Source organism: Xenia sp. Carnegie-2017, unplaced genomic scaffold, assembly GCF_021976095.1.
Source record: "Xenia sp. Carnegie-2017 unplaced genomic scaffold, XeniaSp_v1 HiC_scaffold_13, whole genome shotgun sequence".
NCBI classification, from domain to species: domain Eukaryota; kingdom Metazoa; phylum Cnidaria; class Anthozoa; order Malacalcyonacea; family Xeniidae; genus Xenia; species Xenia sp. Carnegie-2017.
The window spans coordinates 7,138,338-7,155,535 of NW_025813436.1; the positions used below are offsets into that span (position 1 = coordinate 7,138,338).

General features: G+C 35.1%; 4 protein-coding genes across 4 annotated transcripts; 2 read left to right on the forward strand and 2 right to left on the reverse strand.

Moving 5' to 3' along the window:
- Positions 1–1,705: 1,705 nt before the first annotated feature.
- Positions 1,706–4,692, reverse strand: LOC124457511 (translocating chain-associated membrane protein 1-like). The gene is made up of 10 exons (XM_047007748.1): positions 4,464–4,692; positions 4,321–4,384; positions 3,779–3,903; positions 3,484–3,600; positions 3,216–3,359; positions 3,076–3,146; positions 2,877–2,987; positions 2,720–2,794; positions 2,567–2,638; positions 1,706–2,404 (listed from the first exon to the last, which is right to left on the reverse strand). The coding sequence occupies exons 1-10, from the start codon at positions 4,584–4,586 to the stop codon at positions 2,182–2,184; spliced, it is 1,125 nt and encodes a 374-aa protein (XP_046863704.1). The 5' UTR covers positions 4,587–4,692; the 3' UTR covers positions 1,706–2,181.
- Positions 4,693–4,968: 276 nt separating this feature from the next.
- On the forward strand, positions 4,969–11,157 carry LOC124456950 (F-box only protein 10-like). Its single transcript, XM_047007255.1, is given in 7 exon segments — positions 4,969–5,759; positions 6,389–6,962; positions 6,965–7,319; positions 8,015–8,238; positions 8,402–8,568; positions 8,974–9,067; positions 10,304–11,157. Coding segments are annotated over 7 exon segments (2,700 nt in total). The 5' UTR covers positions 4,969–5,156; the 3' UTR covers positions 10,987–11,157.
- Positions 11,158–13,126: 1,969 nt separating this feature from the next.
- Positions 13,127–14,339, forward strand: LOC124433330 (alpha-2A adrenergic receptor-like). Its single transcript, XM_046983091.1, has one exon. It carries the CDS (start codon positions 13,135–13,137, stop codon positions 14,227–14,229), a length of 1,095 nt encoding a protein of 364 aa, XP_046839047.1. The 5' UTR covers positions 13,127–13,134; the 3' UTR covers positions 14,230–14,339.
- Positions 14,340–14,962: 623 nt separating this feature from the next.
- On the reverse strand, positions 14,963–16,732 carry LOC124456617 (cAMP-responsive element-binding protein-like 2). Its single transcript, XM_047007017.1, has 2 exons — positions 16,179–16,732; positions 14,963–15,605 (listed from the first exon to the last, which is right to left on the reverse strand). The coding sequence occupies exons 1-2, from the start codon at positions 16,596–16,598 to the stop codon at positions 15,507–15,509; spliced, it is 519 nt and encodes a 172-aa protein (XP_046862973.1). The 5' UTR covers positions 16,599–16,732; the 3' UTR covers positions 14,963–15,506.
- Between the last annotated feature and the right edge of the window lie 466 nt (positions 16,733–17,198).

A 17,198-nucleotide genomic window follows, 5' to 3' on the forward strand; every position in this document is an offset into this window, starting at 1 on the left:
GGCAGCAGATGCGGATTGTGCCTGCGGTATGTGTCTGTTTCTCTCTTTACTTTTACTTTAATTTGTTTTGTCATACCACTAACTTGTTGTTCAGTATTTTTCAGATGCGGAGGACGAGAAAATAAAGGAAGAAGGAAGTCAGGGTTGTAAGTGTGTTTTTGTCCATCTAATCGAACAATTTTGTTGCTTGTGTTTCTGTTAGGGCGACCTAGCCTACCATGGTCACAGCCAAGCCTACCGTGGTCACAGCCAAGCCTACCGTGGTCACAGCCAAGCCTACCGTGGTCACAGCCAAGCCTACCTTTGTCACAGCCAAGCCTACCGTGGTCACAGCCAAGCCTACCGTGGTCACAGCCAAGCCTACCGTGGTCACAGCCAAGCCTACCGTGGTCACAGCCAAGCCTACCGTGGTCACAGCCAAGCCTTTCATGGTCACAGCCAAGCCTACCGTGGTCACAGCCAAGCCTACCGTTGTCACAGCCAAGCCTAGCGTGGTCACAGCCAAGTGTATCGTGGTCACAGTCAAGCCTACCGTGGTCACAGCCAAGCCTTTCATGGTGACCGTTTCTTACGGTAAGTGTAACAAATTATTTTTACTCGGCTAAGAGCTATAATTTAAAAGAAGCGGTGTTTTAAAGACAAAACCTTTGACTTTTGTCGATCAGTGTTTGCAGATGGTCAAGTATAAATATCTAGAAACGAAATCACAAGTAAGCACGCTAAGACTAAACTTTGCACATAAATGAGTATTTGCAATATTCTAACTAAATTAGAGAGTTCCCTCGCTCTCTAATTTAGAAAGGTAATTCCGCAGAAACTCGACGTATTCCAAAATAGACTTCTGCCACCTATTTTGAAATACTTTTGCACAAAATTCAAAGTGCACACTTGATAATCTTAGCAATTTTTGTAAAATAACTCAAGCAATTTAAGTAATAATCTGCAAATTTCATATAAAGTGTGCTGGAGTTGAGTTTAGGACTGCATTGAAATGAGAAGCAAGTATTTGAATCAAACATTCATACGCATTTTAAATTAATGTAAACTATTGATTCGTTCTTGGAGGTTGGCTGGCTGTAGAGTGTTTTTAGGGTGTTTTACTATAACGGTTGTTTTGATACAGTGCCGTTTGTCGATTGACGTCGTTCATTAGTGTACTGTATATCAAGAAGCATCTCCCATAAAGTTAGGCAAAACATAGCATAAGTACAACTATATTTGCCAGGGACCAGATGCACGAAGGCCGAATAGCTCTATCCACTTGACAGCAATATTTTTGAACGCTTGAAAAGTTTCTTAAAACGGAAAAATCTACGATTTGAAATGAACAATCAATGAATTTGAATGAAATATAATATTGGTTCTAGAAATACAAATTTTCATTACCATCAAGTAAACCTAACCTTTCTTACAAGTTTGACAAATGTATTATGTAATGGATAACGCTATCTAAGCTGGGCGCATCCTGTCCCCGAATGGTTCCAAGCCACTTTCCTGGCCACCAGCTTGTAAGCATTGCGTACCTATTTTTTCGATTTGTTTCAAAAATGTATCTTTGTATTTTATTTGTCATTTTGTAAAATATAAATAAAAATATCAGATGTAAATCCTGACCAACATGTCTACAGTTTACCTCTGCTTTAGAAAAAAATTTGTGAAACAAATTGGTGTGGTTTTGGTTTAGGGATTAAAACTGCACCGCAAGTGACTTTTGAATTGAATTGAATTTATTTGGAGGAAAAGAATCCTTTCCAACATTGGAAGAATCAAATTAAATTTAGAATCTAAAAATTATATCTTTCTTCTATTTAAATTGAATTGGAAAACTTTTGTTTAAAAATGCAGATTTACATGACTGGCATCTAGTAAGTTACTTGAAAAATAGTTCAATTTAATACTAAACCACTAAGATTTGAGAACCAAATCTGTGGTACAGCCTGTAGCATGCTATTTCACCAATAAAACAAGACATTTTTAACGATGTACTGAATATATTTTGCTTCTTATGCAAAGTTTTTATTAATCATCAAGTGTTCATGGCAACCATTCGGCCCACTTTGGTTTGTCCATAATATCCATATACCATGAGATGGTATAACAATAACAGCAATTGGCTATCACAATTTGAAAAGGTCACTTAAATTCTGAGACAATAAAAACAAAAATTGAATTACATATATTTTAAGCATGTTTTTCTTTGCCATTAACCAGTACTTTTTTTGTTTCATGATTTAGTTCACTTTCTCCCTTTGACTTTTGTTCCTTGGCTTTCTTCTTCACATCCTTTTTTTTGGACTTCTGCCGTTTGATTTGCAAAACATCGCTCCAATAACTAACTTGCCTGGCAATGAATACCCATGCCAACCAAGCTTGCATCAAAATGAGCCCAGCAAGGAATGTTATTCTGAAAATACACCAATTAAATCAGTTGGAACTTCACCTGTACTAAGAGGATACAACATGTTCCTGTACCAACTAATGGCACAATTTCCCTACAAAACCATGCCTTTCTCGTTTCAAAAAGTAAATCACATGATAGCAATAAATTTTAAGCATAAAGACAAACCTCCATGGTTTCTTGTTGAAATTTGGAACCATCTGATAGTTTTCAGAGCTTAGTTGTTTGGGCAACCCAATCCTGAAAAGACATTCAGCATCTGATTAATGAATAGATAATACAATCTCTTTATAAAACTTTAACACTACTTTGTTCACATACCACAATGTAACAATAGACAAAATAATAATTGCAATCCTAGCAATTGCATATAACAAGGCCCATATAAACACCAATCTACAAAGGAAGAATTTTTCCATTAGTACAATATTTCAGAAGTAAAATGATGAATCAATTGCTTTTGCTAAAAAACACTTACAAATTTTTGGAAGTTTCTGTTTTTCCCATGTAGCCAAGAATTTTAATTGCATTGAACAGAAACTCAACAAAATAGTGAATCACAAAACACACCAATGAAAGCTTTGTAAAGCTAGGAAAATTATTGAAAAAATTTACTTATAAATATATTCTTAAAAAAGATGCAATTCTATCAAAATAAATGTATCAGTTTGCCTTACTTGCAAATATAAGCTGGTACAAGAATAAAAAGATACTGCAAATACACAAATATTCGCGGCAACAGTTCTTCCTAAATGCAAGGAATATGCATTACATCACCACTGACAAAAAAATTCATTAAACAATCACATTTTCATACCCTCTTTGCCTTTAGAAAATACAGTTCAGGAAAGCAATGTATCCAATATGAAATTTGCAAAATAAAGTAAAACTTGATCATAAATGACATTTCGGTATGTGGATAACCTTCCCACAAATTGGATAGCCTGGGAAGAAGGTTTTCCTAAAATGAACAGGTGATTGTTCATAGTTAAGTCAGCCAAATTTAAAGCAATATTTTTTAATCAAAAACTTTATTTTTAACTCTAGTACTTATGAAAACAATACTAAGCTACACTTTCATTTACCTTCAAAATGAGATCTGCACCCCAAACTGCTGAGGCAAAATAAAATGGTAGGTGGCCTCCAAGATTATTGAATCGGCTGATTTTGGTCTTTGATAAGTGAAATTTACGATTGATTTTCTAAGCAAAATTAGTAAATAATTCAAGTAATTATAATTATATATAAAGGTCAACATTCATTTGCCAAGAACTTTTGCAGCTATTCAGATTACAAGGGTCTCTCATTCAAAATAATTAAATTCAAAAGAATGAATTATTCATGAATAAGCCATAAGTTTTCAAGCTGCATTTCACTCACGTCTAATATATACTCCTGGATAATAGCATGAATAACTATCCATGCAAGGGAATAAAAGAAAACTGTACAAATATCCTTCCTTCCATTGGTATAAACTGTTTCTTCTGATTTTGCTTGGTCAGAATCTACATGATGATATGGAAAATATCAAATGTCATACAATGGCATTGAAAAGGCTCAATGATTGTCCCTTCTTGCCCTCACTCCCTCCCCTTAATCATATTCAAATGTGTTTCATTTTATCACGTTAAAAAACTGAAAACTGTGACACAGCCAATCCATTTCTTTGGGCTAGTTGTGAAAATTTTTCAGCTTTCACGCACTGTAAAACAATAGATTTCTGAAGAAATGAATACAATTGTATTGTATTGAAATTTACATGGAGGACAAAAATGTTCAGGCTTGGCCATGCCAGTGATTGGAAAACTTTTTGTGTATTTGCTTTACCAATTTTTAAACTGTCTTTAATTATGCATTTGGTAATTAAGGTTCGTTTCATTTCGACAGCAATATTATAACATGAATGTAAAGGAAAAATTTACCGTTCTTTAATTTGCTTATGTTGTATTGTGGTGCAATAAAAACTCCCGCTACCTTCTGCGTTGTCTGGAAAGAGAAAAGATCAGAAAACTATTCGATAGACTGAAATTTGTAACAATTTACAAATAAAAAGTAATTAAGCTACCTTGAATAATAACCCGACCATAAATATCATACAAATACACGACACTATATCGCCATGATTAGTAACAATAAACTCATGACTTAGTATTGGCACTTTCTTGCTCTTCTTTCTAGGAGCAGGCATATCTTTTTTTAATTAGAAAGCGAAAATTCCGTCAGTAATAAAGTACTGCAAAGTGAACCATCGAACAGCCCGTCCAACTTCCAAATGTGTTCTTTTTAAAATATTACAGGAAGTACACGTTTCATACGCATGCGTAGTTGTATTTAGGCTGTGGGGGGCATAATCTGGGCCAGCGATCTGGGCATAGCAAGTTCGTTGAAAAAAGTGATGAATGTTCAGTAAAAACTGTAAAATACATTGATTTTTTTTTTGATCGTGTATAAATAGTTGGCTAGAGCTAAAAGCTAACAAACTTGAATTTTCCAACTAGCAGAATGCAATATGTTTTTTGTATTCTAATTTACATTTTCCAACATAAATGTATTAGTTTTCAATAACATGTTTCACGAACCAATCAGGATAGAGAACAACCAATATCTAGTGTGTTTTTCAAATAATCAATTGTGAGGCACAAATGTGGTAAGTCGTCCCGAATCTGGAGACGGGAAATAAATTTTTTTCCCAAAGAAAGTTTTCCCACGGCTTTCGCAAAAAAGTTTAATTTTTAGAGGGAACGCTTAATGTGACTAAATGCAGGATAAGACTAAAATTTTGCCCTTAGAATTATGGCGTGTAATTTTGTCACATCTGAGCATTGTAGACCTTTGTCACTGTTGTCAAGTGTCGAGAGCTTGGGCAGAATTGGTACGTAGTTTGGATAACACCCGTTGGAAAGAGCTCTATTTATACAATAATCCTTGGAAACATCCAAATTGGCCAAACAGACTGAAAGAAGAACCTTTTTCATGGCAGAAAGCGTACAAGGAGAGATACCTGGCTTCGAAAAACTGGATTAAAACGGACCCCCAAGCAAAATGCGTCTTCGGTGTGTGGCATTTTATCAAGAAAAGAACGCAGAAGCAGTTCTATGTCGGCGCAGACCGTCCATTTCGGAGATTAAGGAATGCAATAGCAGTATCCTCGGCCTACGACTCAATTTATGTCGAGGAAGATGTACGCGAGGAAACATCGCCATTACTCATTCAGCATCCGTTGGAGATTATCGGAAGGGGAAAGGAAGAGAAAATTCGCCTAAATGCTGTTGAAATACAATGTCCAACAGTGAGATTATCGAACGTCTTGATTCGCCCATCTTCATACAGACCTCAGAATCCACCGCCTTCTGTCTTGAAGGTTTGTCGTAGAATACACTAGTAGTCTATAGTATTTTAAATATTTACATAATCTTGAACAATGGCAATCTTTTTACATTATTGTACATTCACCTTCGAACGGGCTGAAGTTGTATCTTTTAAATCACCTTTTATCTCCTCATTCTCTTGTATGAAAACATCCTATTTAATTAATCTCGGCTGCGAACCTCTATCATTGAAGATGCAAGTTGCCCCTTAGTCACTCAGACAGATGCTTGAAGAATTTTATCGACAGATATTTTCCCAACTTTGTGACAACTTTGGTTGTCATCATTATGAATTTGTGTCATGATTGTGTGCATCAGCGTGAATGTAAAAAATGTCTCTTTTTTATGCATGTGTGAATTGACAATAAAAGCAGCATCATGTAGACATTGTATTAATTTTTGTTGTTTTCTTTTCTAAATCTTTGAGTATTTTAAATATACGCCTTTCAATGTTGCCATCTGCTGCATAATCAGCTTTTTAGTGCATCAAGTTTTGTTGCATTTAGTTATCATTTAGAATTATTTTGTTAACTTGTTGTTTATATGCAGAATGATCAAGCTTTTTTCTAAGAGATACTCTGCAAGCCATTTTGCTAAGTTCTTTGCCATTTTTTATTTGTAGGTTACAAGTGGATGTTTGTATTTAGAAAATTCGATTGTTGAACATGGTTATGTTCAAGTGGCATCCTCAGCAAGCGTGAATATAACATATTGCTCATTTAACAACTCATCTATTCAGATACGAACTACATCCATGTGCAAGATAGAGCATTGCGAATTTCAAAATGGTGACCATTCAGCCATCTTGATTGAAGGCACACAGTCTTTGGGAAAGTTTTATTCCATGGGATTGAATTTTGCCGACTGGATTGCCACCTATTCTGAAAAGAAACTAAATGTCAAAGAACTATACAATCATATTGTACGAAAAAATCTTGAAAGAACTTCTAAAGCTCCTAAAGATGTTGAAGAGACAACTGATATTCATCTGCTTGTGAATGATTTAAAAGAGAAACTCAGTCTTTCTGGTTACAAGAAGTATGTTATACCTCATGAAATGAGTGTATCTTTAGGCAAGCGAAGCAAACTAACGTTGAAAACGGATACTCTGGCAGCACTTAGGAACTCAGCAGGATGCATTATTCGCGAATGTAGATTCCACTCCAAACGTGGTGCAATTCATGTGCGACGACAGGGGCTGCATGGATAGAGTCATGTAAAATTGCAAATGTTGTTTATGGTATCCGCTGCATGACTAGTTCTAGGGTGACACTCCTAGCAAACTCAATACATGACTGTAGCACTTCTGGAGTGTTCTTTCGTGATTGTTCAGGTGGCTTAGTTGCTGGGAACTTGATTTATCAAAATGCCGAAGCTGGTCTTGACATACGCAATCGGTCTGATCCATTGATTACACATAATCAAATCTTTAATGGTAAAAGGTCCGGAGTTGTGGTCCTGGATGGTGGTCGTGGGCTAATAGTGGATAACGATATTTATGATAATTGTGAAGCAGGTGTTTATATACTCTATCGTGGAAATCCAATAGTAAGGTAAGGGAAAAGGTTATTTTTTATTTTGAAATGTCATAGTGAAATACTCACATGACCATCAGAGAAATTATAAATAGCACAGATTTTCACTGTCAACTTTTTAAAACTGGAAACAACCTAATACAAAGTGATTTTCTCATGCAGTGATTTTCTGCTATAAAGCTAACCAATCACAGTGCATAAAATTATGTTCCTATGGAAAAGGGAGGCAACGACATAAGCATATCATTTATTTAAATCTGAACCTTGGAAGTATATAGCGTTACGTTTGTCATCCCTATAGATATATCATTTTAAATAAGTCCGCAATTATGCTCAATACTGGCATCATGGATCACTCATTTTCAAAGTACAAATTATATCTGTTTTGAGGCACCCAAATTTTATAAAAAAATAACTGGAGAAAATGACCAGTTACTTGAAATTTCTCTTAGCTCCTAATAACTGACTTTAAAGGTTGAAGTTTTAAGGATGAGTTAGAGACAACATCTTCTTAATCATGCATTGAATTATCAAGATCTTTTCTATACTCAACGTTTTGTCTTTTGTCAATGAAAAATTTTCAATGATATCATTAGCGGGAGTTGTGTTTTCGCTGGTGTTAATGAATTTTGCGAATGTTTAATTTGTCGAAATTTTAATTTATAATTGAAAAATAGAAGTAGTGATTTAATCACTAACACCACCCACGACAGGTGTAATCGTATATGGGCAGGTCAGGCCGCTGGGATAGCAGTGACAGAAGAGGGGTTTGGGCACGTGTATTTCAACGATATTTGTGGAATGGAGTGGGGTGGTGTTGATATACGTAATGGTGGACATCCTGTTATAATGAACAATACCATTCACAGTGGTCATGGTGATGGTGTGGTCATTGGTGAACGTGGTTGTGGTCTTATTTTTGAAAATGTCATCCGCAGTAAGTCGTGTATTCGTAAATGTTTCAATTATAGATTTTGTTTAAACTTAACCTATTTCTTACATATCCATTTTTGAAATGTGTGTTCTACTATATACTAAGCTGACGTCCCGTTTGACAGATTAAATCTTTAAATTGTCTTCCTTTGTTTTTATGTTTTCAGAAAATCGTGGCTGTGGAGTGTGGGTTCTGTCGACGTCTCGTCCAGTTATATTTGGAAACGACATAAGTGAATGCTCTGACCATGGCGTCGCTTTCGTTTGTACGGCTGATGATCGTCGTGAGAATCAAACTCTGAGTGCACATTTTGAATCACAAGATCAAGAACAGGTACAATGGCAATCGTCGTTACTCCATCTTACGAGATAATTTTTTTTACTTAAGTGTGCATTCTTCATATTTTTATTCGTGTCGAGTTTTCGAAAAATCTCAAAACACAAACTGATGCATATTGAAAATTCAAGCAAAACGAAATGAATTTGATATAAACACAAGCATAATTGCCCCTGAAATTATTGATTTTGTTCGTTTTTTGCCAGATTGATAATTGATTTGGATTATAATTTTAAAAATTATCTGTGTGCTATCACTATCATACAAAAGTATCCAACATTAAATTATATTATACACGAATTACAGTTATAAATTATATTCAATAATGGTTTTTCTTCCATCAATTAAACATTAAAATAAAACAGTTCGAGACATTGAACTAACCTTTTATACTTTATTCAGGAGGCGGCGATACATCCAGTCCACATTTACGATGATGAACCGTCATCTGCATCATTCTTTGAAGAATCCGATTCATTGTCAGTTGAATTTCTACGTAAGTGTGATTTGTTTTATTTTCGATAATACTCTTTTTCTTAAAGTAAGCGTGCTATGCTGAACAATATCGGTGTGCTTGACTGTCTCCAATAATTATATAATTATTTTTGGGTGAATCTTCCTTGTCTTAACAAATGAGAGAAAAAAGGTTCTGAAAGTTCTTTAGTATTTAGTATTCATCTAATTTTTTGGCTAAATTTTAAATTCGTTAATAACAATTGATAATTTTACCCGACAAGAACATGACACATTTCACACTTCGTCAAAATCTTTTAAATTAAAATAATTTGTACATGTGTATGTGATATATTTAGGCGGAATATTTACGATTATAGCAAGTGTCAAAAATTCCGAATTGATAAAAACTACACTGTATATACTGAAAATATGTCTTGTAAACATATTCAAGCATTTGAAAAGTGTACATTAGCTCAAAAAGATTTTGCGGTAATGAAGGTTCCATAATATTTTTTGCCATCTGTACCCCATGATGGGCGTACTTTAATACATGGCAAAATTTTTGTTTATGAGTTTAAGTTTATTGGCGGTCAAACACGGGATATATGTGACTTTCATTTCGAAAAACTGTCTAAATTTTGCAGAAATATAATGTTTGGTCATGTAATATGATGTACAGGGTGTAGAAAAAAACAACAAAAATTGAACAGTTTGGAAAACGTCGCTAAAGTCATCAGCACGCAAGATTTGCTGAAACTTTGGTGGAAATAGGTAGTTAGACTTCTAATGGTTTATCTGACCGTAAAATTGTTACAAAAAATAGCAATTTTTTTAATGAACATTGTGTTGTCGAGAAGCTCTGTTGAAATAGCTTGCGCACGAAAATAATGCCGCTAAAACGCCATTGGAACTTATAGAGTTAAAATATGGCACATGTTGTTCAAGCTAACAAAGTTTTAGATAATTTGGTTGAGGCGTACGCGAACGCTTAGCCTTCATATTGCGTCATGTGTTCCAATTGCTTTTTACCTTTGCCATTTTTGTGCGCAAGCTATTTTAAAAGTGCTTCTCGGTAACGCAATTCTCACTCTGCAAATGGTTATTACTTGCGAAAATTTTACTGTCAGATGATCCATTGGAGGTCAAACTACTCATTCCATCAAAGGTTTTTGCAGATCTCACACGCTGATAACTCAAGCGACGTTTTCCTATCTCTTCAGTTTTTTTCGATACACCCTGTAGAGTATGTAATTTTTGTATTTTGCTGTGGAATCAGTTCCACGTCAGGAAAAGAACAGCGCGATTGTTGACAACAACAAAATCAGGGACAACCAAGGCTGTGGTGTATCTTTTGCGGGGACTGGAAGAATCATTATTCGGGGAAATACCTTGCAAGGTAACCATGGCAATGGCATCAGCATCGAGAGGCCTGTTGAATCTTCTATTCATAGCAACCGCGTTGTTGACAACGGAGGCACTGGTATTTTGCTAGAGCTTAGCACTTTATCATTCTTGTACGATAACTGTATAAGTGGTAACCTTGGAAACGGCGTGGTTGTTCAAGGTTCTGGGAACATGACTGAAAATGACGTATGTGGAAATGGAAAATCAGGAATAGTCATCCTTGGCCCCGGCGATCCTTTTGTTGCCAAGAATTGTATTATGTCGGAATCGGGGATTGCCGTTGATGTACGATCTGATGCCCGAGGATGGGTGTGCGAAAACGAGGTGTATAGTAAAAGTGGAAAAAGTGTACAGCAAGATGAAAGTAGCTTAACTGACATAGAACGCAATGAAATATTATCGAACATGGATAAACATGAAAAAATAAAGCGACCGTTTTTAACAGGTAATGCGATCCCTAGGAAGGACATTACGCATATCATCAATAAATTATTGATGTCAAATTCACGAAAATCTCAACGAAAAGTAATGAGCAAGTTTTGTTCCATATTATAAATAACGAGTTTAGTGTCTTAAAAATGACCGAACGAAAACTTTTACAATGCACAGGCACATGGTGTAAGAATTTGGGCCTAGTGTCACATCATCAGACGGAAATGGAATTTATAATTACTTTATGACGAATGTAATTTGTTATTACATTATTAATATGTGAGTGCACATTTATTCTCGTGCTTTTTTTTTGCCCAGAATTGTTTTTTTCAGCCTTCATTTTCAACTTGCATCTTGTAAAATTTGTTTTTGCTCATTTCATTTATTATTTGTATAGAATTAAGCCAAATTTCAGCTGAAGTGAAATATCTATGCACATGCGCAACGGGAATGAAAATTTCGTGTCGTTTATATTTGGTGTAAGGTGAATTCTTTTACCAATTTTCACCTGCACGTTATAACGCAGTTATTTTTAAAAATCCAATTTGTCTTGCGCAAATTTAATAACATATTCACTCTCAGTTTTACCTGTTAGTTAATCTTCTGCAAATTGATTTGTTCACCTAAGTCGTGAAAAATATTTTCAAAGAATTTTTGAATGTTTACTGATTTGTTACCTTCCTTCCAGAACACGTTTTTTATTTCACATAATTGTAAATCCTCCGTTCTCGCTAGTACGTCATGCGTACCTATTTTTATTGACAAAACAAAACAATATTTATGCCTGCCAGCGCTGCCCCAAGTTATTTGGCCACACTAAATTACGTCATTCATGGTATAATTAAAGTTAACAACTGACATGCAAGCATTTAATTATTTTTGATATTAAGTAAAGTCACCAATTCATGTCATTTTTGTCTTGAGAAAATATAGTTTTATTGCAACAGTTTTTCACTAAATCTCATTATACTGCCCTACAATGATTCGCCTACTTTTAACGCATCTCCAATGTCAATCCAAAAGGTTTCGTTGATAGTAGTATACTACCATAGTACTGGACTTGAAAAAGCGTTCGTAAAAATACAATCTGAACTATTTTAACCAATTTAGGTTTAAATCTATAATCGTGTGTAAATTTGGCTGGTAAGATATTCCTGATCTAAATGATGATTATTCTTTCATAATATATTCGGTTTTCTTCTCACCTGGTTTGGTTGATATTGGACAGCGATATAATTTATTCTCCTTCAAGTATGGCAATCTCATTAATAGCTGTGCAATTATTCTGTTTAGTAGAAAAATTGGTAAGCCAAGATATGCTTTTTACTATGTAGTGATACTGTACAGAAGTTTTTAGATTTAAGTCATTCGTCAACATTTAAAGGCGAGCAAAACGCTGCTATGTGTATCTTTGATGTTGGCAGGTGCATTGTGGCTTATAAATATGCATAACATAAAGAAAATCGTTTAATCATCAAGGAGCTCTTCAAATGTTATTCACTGCGAACAAAGAACATCGAAAGGGATAGCTTGACGAAAAAGCTTTAACCTTGTGGATTCGGTGAAGTAAGTTGTTTTAATTCTTTCCAACAAAGCCAAAGATATGCAAACGAGTATTTGCCTACAAAAAGTCAACTAGCCAAGCGAAGATCATGTTCCTAATCCTCGATTTTTTCATTTCTTTCTTTAATTTACGCGCGCTACTTTCATGAAGAAAACAATTGTATTTTTGAGATTGGCGCTAACATGCTTTCAAAAAAAAAATAAAATCAATGAATCAAGAAATCACGTCTTCGATAAAAATAAAGTTTACCAAATTAACCCTGTCAGATAAATTGATCAATGGATTACGATTAAAACGTAACGACACTATAATTGTACGTATTATTTTTATTCGAATTCCGTTTTTTAAATTTTAGCTAAGGTAATGTACCTAAAACTTTGTTTAAACGTTCGAGCGAAACGTCTTGTTAGAAAAGCTTCGTCCCACGCAAGCTAACAGCTATTTTGCAACGATGACAAGCATCTGCTATATAAATTCTTTGAACCAGTAAAGCTTAATAATTTGTACCCGAAACTCGTTATCTGCTTGCTATTTATCTCAATGAGGTATACAAACAAAACAAGTAGAATTTGACTGGTGTTCTTTTTTCACCAGTAGGAGCATTTGTAAATGTAATTTTTAGTTAGCTCGAGTTATTATATATTTTTAGATAAAAAATGGCCAATGTATCTTTTATTGATTCAAAACCATCTAACACGAGTGAGAGTATGAGTTTTCATCCCTTGACCACAGTCATCGGTCTCACTGTAATTGGAGTCATTAGTTTTTTCGAAAATACCACAGTATGTGCGCTTTTTGTCGCCAACAAAAAACTGCGCAACACGACAAACGTGTTTGTAATCTCATTGGCTATCTCTGACATGTTTGTCAGCCTACTGTTCATTCCTGTGTACCTGATTACTCCCATTGGACATGCGTATAGTCTGTATATTGTTACATTCCTTTTATTTACATCACTCTTCAACATGTGTGGAGTTACCTACGATCGTTACCACGCTATCCTTTATCCGTTGACTTATCATGCTGTTTTCACATCATGGCGAACAGCTTGGATTTTATTTTTTATATGGTTTTCACCACTTTTGCTCGTGTTTCTTCCTGCATCGTGGAGTGCGCAAAGTCCAAAGACTATTTCAACCATAGATCGGTATTACATTATATTTATGGTTCTCATCTTGTTTCTTGCATCTTGTATCATAGCCAAAGTGTACTTCGGCATCTTCAAAGCAATAAAGCGACAAATGCGCATGACACGAAACGTAAATTTACCGGAATTGTCGTCGAGCGTGTGTCTTGAGAGATATACCTGTGACACAAATATGTCCTCTTTTCAAGTCGAATGTCCAGACCTTACAGAACAACAAACGAAAACAATCAAACCGAACGAGAGCCAGCAATTCGACTTTGAAGCTTCTACAAACACGAGTAATCTGCAATTGTCAATGAAACGCCCCAGACTCAAGAGTTCAAACAACAACTCAAGATTCAAAAGATACTCGGGAAAGTTGCTTAATGATGTTCGGGCTGCCAAATTATTTGCGATTATCATTCTTGTTTTTATCATTTCTTGGTTTCCTGTGATATTTATCAATGTCATGAGTGCTATCGATAAGTTGGAGTTTGTTCCCCATTTTATTTTTGAAATATCCGTGTTTGCATTCGTCGGCAATGCTGCCGTCAACCCTTTTCTCTTCACTTTTTACAAACATGACTACAAGCAGGCGCTATACAAGATTGTTCATTGGCGTTTTAAATGCACTAAAAAGCAGCCGGCAAATCGTTGTGATCTGTTACTTAGTTAATCTACTGATCTACCTACAACCAGTGTCCATAACACGTGGACAGAGAGCGTTACGCAAAGTGCGCAGAATCAGAATTTCCTTCTCTGTATTTTTAAATTAAAACAAGAAAATTGGTGTGATGATGAATTATGCTTAGCTACTGAAAATGTACCTACGTATGTGTGATTATTTGTGTTGATAATAAGTGAGTAATTAAAATTATCAGAATCCTCAGTGATTTAAAAGTCCTATCTAATGACGTTGGCGTTGATTCTGCGCACGCGGGTGAACTGCACTGGGTGCAATATTGTATATTTTGTCAACAAATAATTAGCGTTTTATTTTCTTTGACATTTGTCTACCGTGTCTTTACTTGCAACCTCAAATAACTATATATTGCATTGAATGCAAATTACTATTTTTATTTTCGTAACCTGAGCCTGCAAATTTATTTTGCGCGAAATGTGATGTCACATGAGAATGTAACCAACGAATGCAACATTTTGGCAATTTATAGATGTAAGAGATCAATTAAAGTGCCTATAAAATCAAAAAATCATAATTGGGTTTTTTGCACCATCAAAAAATATCATCTTTTCTGATCATTATTGTAAATGGTAATGTAGGTGTAATTGATTCATTACGTAGGAGGAAAGTAGATCATATGGCCCCATTACATTGGGAAAAAATAACTAACAGAGTAACTTGAAATAAGGCGAGAATTTTTTACAAAAGCCAAAAATCAAACATACTATTTTCCCTTTTGGCACACACTTTATTGAGTAAATAAGATAAGGAAAACCTTGTGTCTGAATCTAGCTCAATTAGCTTTCCAAGTTAACATCAATTATGACCCAGGTACATGCAAAACCAAACAATACATAAGACTCATTATTCAATTTGATGTGTTTATTTGGTCTTATACCATGATTCATGGTTTTTTACACAATGCTTATTTCATTTACATAAGATTCCTTAACATTTCCATATTAATATTCTTGTAATTGAGTAACTCAATGGGGAATTTAATTTACTTGATTCGCATGGAAATATTGCTATTACAAGATAGACATAGGCACTTTGTGAATGGTTGTTTGATGGTTACATGTGGGACAAAAGTAACAATCTGTAATATTAATCTATAGTTTGTCTGCTTGGGGGATCAATATCTCATCTTAGGTGTGTGCAAATTAGTCTGTACCTTTTGTGGTTGGATGGGTGGTGGAGGGGTAACCATAGTGCATAACAATGCTATGTTTCAAAATGAGGTATCATGTGGGACAACATAGCTTGCCAATTTAGACATTTGATTTCACATTAGTTTTGGCTTTGTCAAGGAAATGTGCCAAATCGTCTGGCAGAGTTCCGTTGTCGATTGCTTTGGCCCAACCAATGTACTAGAAATAAAAAGAACAATGATCAACTCACATATTGGCCTTTCATCAACCAAAATTTCCAATTAATTTTAGGAGATATATCTAATGTTCAACACAATGGATACATATGATTGGAAGTGCACGATTAGTCAACAAAAAACTTGAGAAACAACTGCATATTTGTACAAAGACCTTTGAACATTGCCTCTTGAATTTTGAAGAGATACGTGTATGTGTATCAAAAATATTTCTCGAATATAAAAATTGCAACTTCATACTTTGCAACAATTTTTCGATTCACTGAGCAAACATCTCTCTCGCAGAGCATATTTACATTTTTCTTTTGTATGACAATTGTAACTAAGGTATTTAAAGTTATTTCCTATTCTCAAAGCTGTTTTGTCGGTTTCCGATGCCTGAATTGACCAAAGTCACGAAAGCGAAAAATCTCCTCGCAAACAAGGAGGAATAAGAAAATTCTTGTTCAACGTTTGTGGACTTTAAAACTTTAATAGATACGCCAACAAAAAGGACCCTTGAATAAATGGTGTAAATCCTTGTCTGAATACGTAATTTTCCCGCCTATTTACCAACCTTGTTCACTTCCTTTCGTAAAGCATAAACGTTGGCCTCTTTTTCGGCTATTGTATCTTCTAGACTTTGATATCTTAATTTTTTTCGCGCTCGACATTCGCGGGCAGATTGTCGACTTCGTTCGAGTTTCGCTTCTAAGTTCATTTGTGTTGGTTTTCGACCGCGCTTTTTCCCCGCTTTCTTGGGGGTTTCGCTTGGTTTGTTTTGTTCCGTATGCTCTTCATCAACCGAGAGCTTTTCTGAGGAATTACTGTCCACACTAGACATACTATCTCGCTTTAGACGTCTACGTCCTGTTGGTAACCTTAGGTAATCATAGTCCATTGAACTGGAGGGCCCTTCTTCAACTTGTGACGGCTCTGGGCTTGATAAATCGTTATAAAACTCCTCTTGTCGAACAAATATCTGTGGTATGTCCATACCTAGTGAATTCCTCTCACTATCATTCCTCGTAGAGATATCTTGATCGACTTTCAATAATTAAACGGCAGCCTTTTTCGACAATGACCGGTTTGTTTTGTTCTCGAAGGGCCATAACAATAATGACGTAATGGTTTAGTTATATGACGCTGGTCATGTGATTGCTGTTGCTTGACACGTGCGGTAGTGCGGTTAATAATTTATAATGCCTATGTTCTTGGTATTAAGGTTTTCTCCCCCAGTAAAATTCTCAAAAATATAACTATGGAATTAGAAAAAGTCAATTAAACAAAAAATTAAGGTTGTTGGGTATAGCGTCTTTCCAGGCGTCATCACTGGTCATTTCGTGTTTGTAAATACGCGAGAAATAGTTCCTCAACTAATACATCGGCTATATTTTTTCGTATTTAATTAAAAGGCATTTTAAAAGGACATTGAATTATAATTATAACCAACAAAAACTTTTGTTATGTAATATTCACATATCAGCCGTTTCTATGACAGCAACGTGAAAATAACGCGAATCTGATGAAGCTTTGGAGTTTTAATGCGCATGAGCAGTATGTGGTTTAAACTTAGCGGGACTCAAATTCAAAGGAT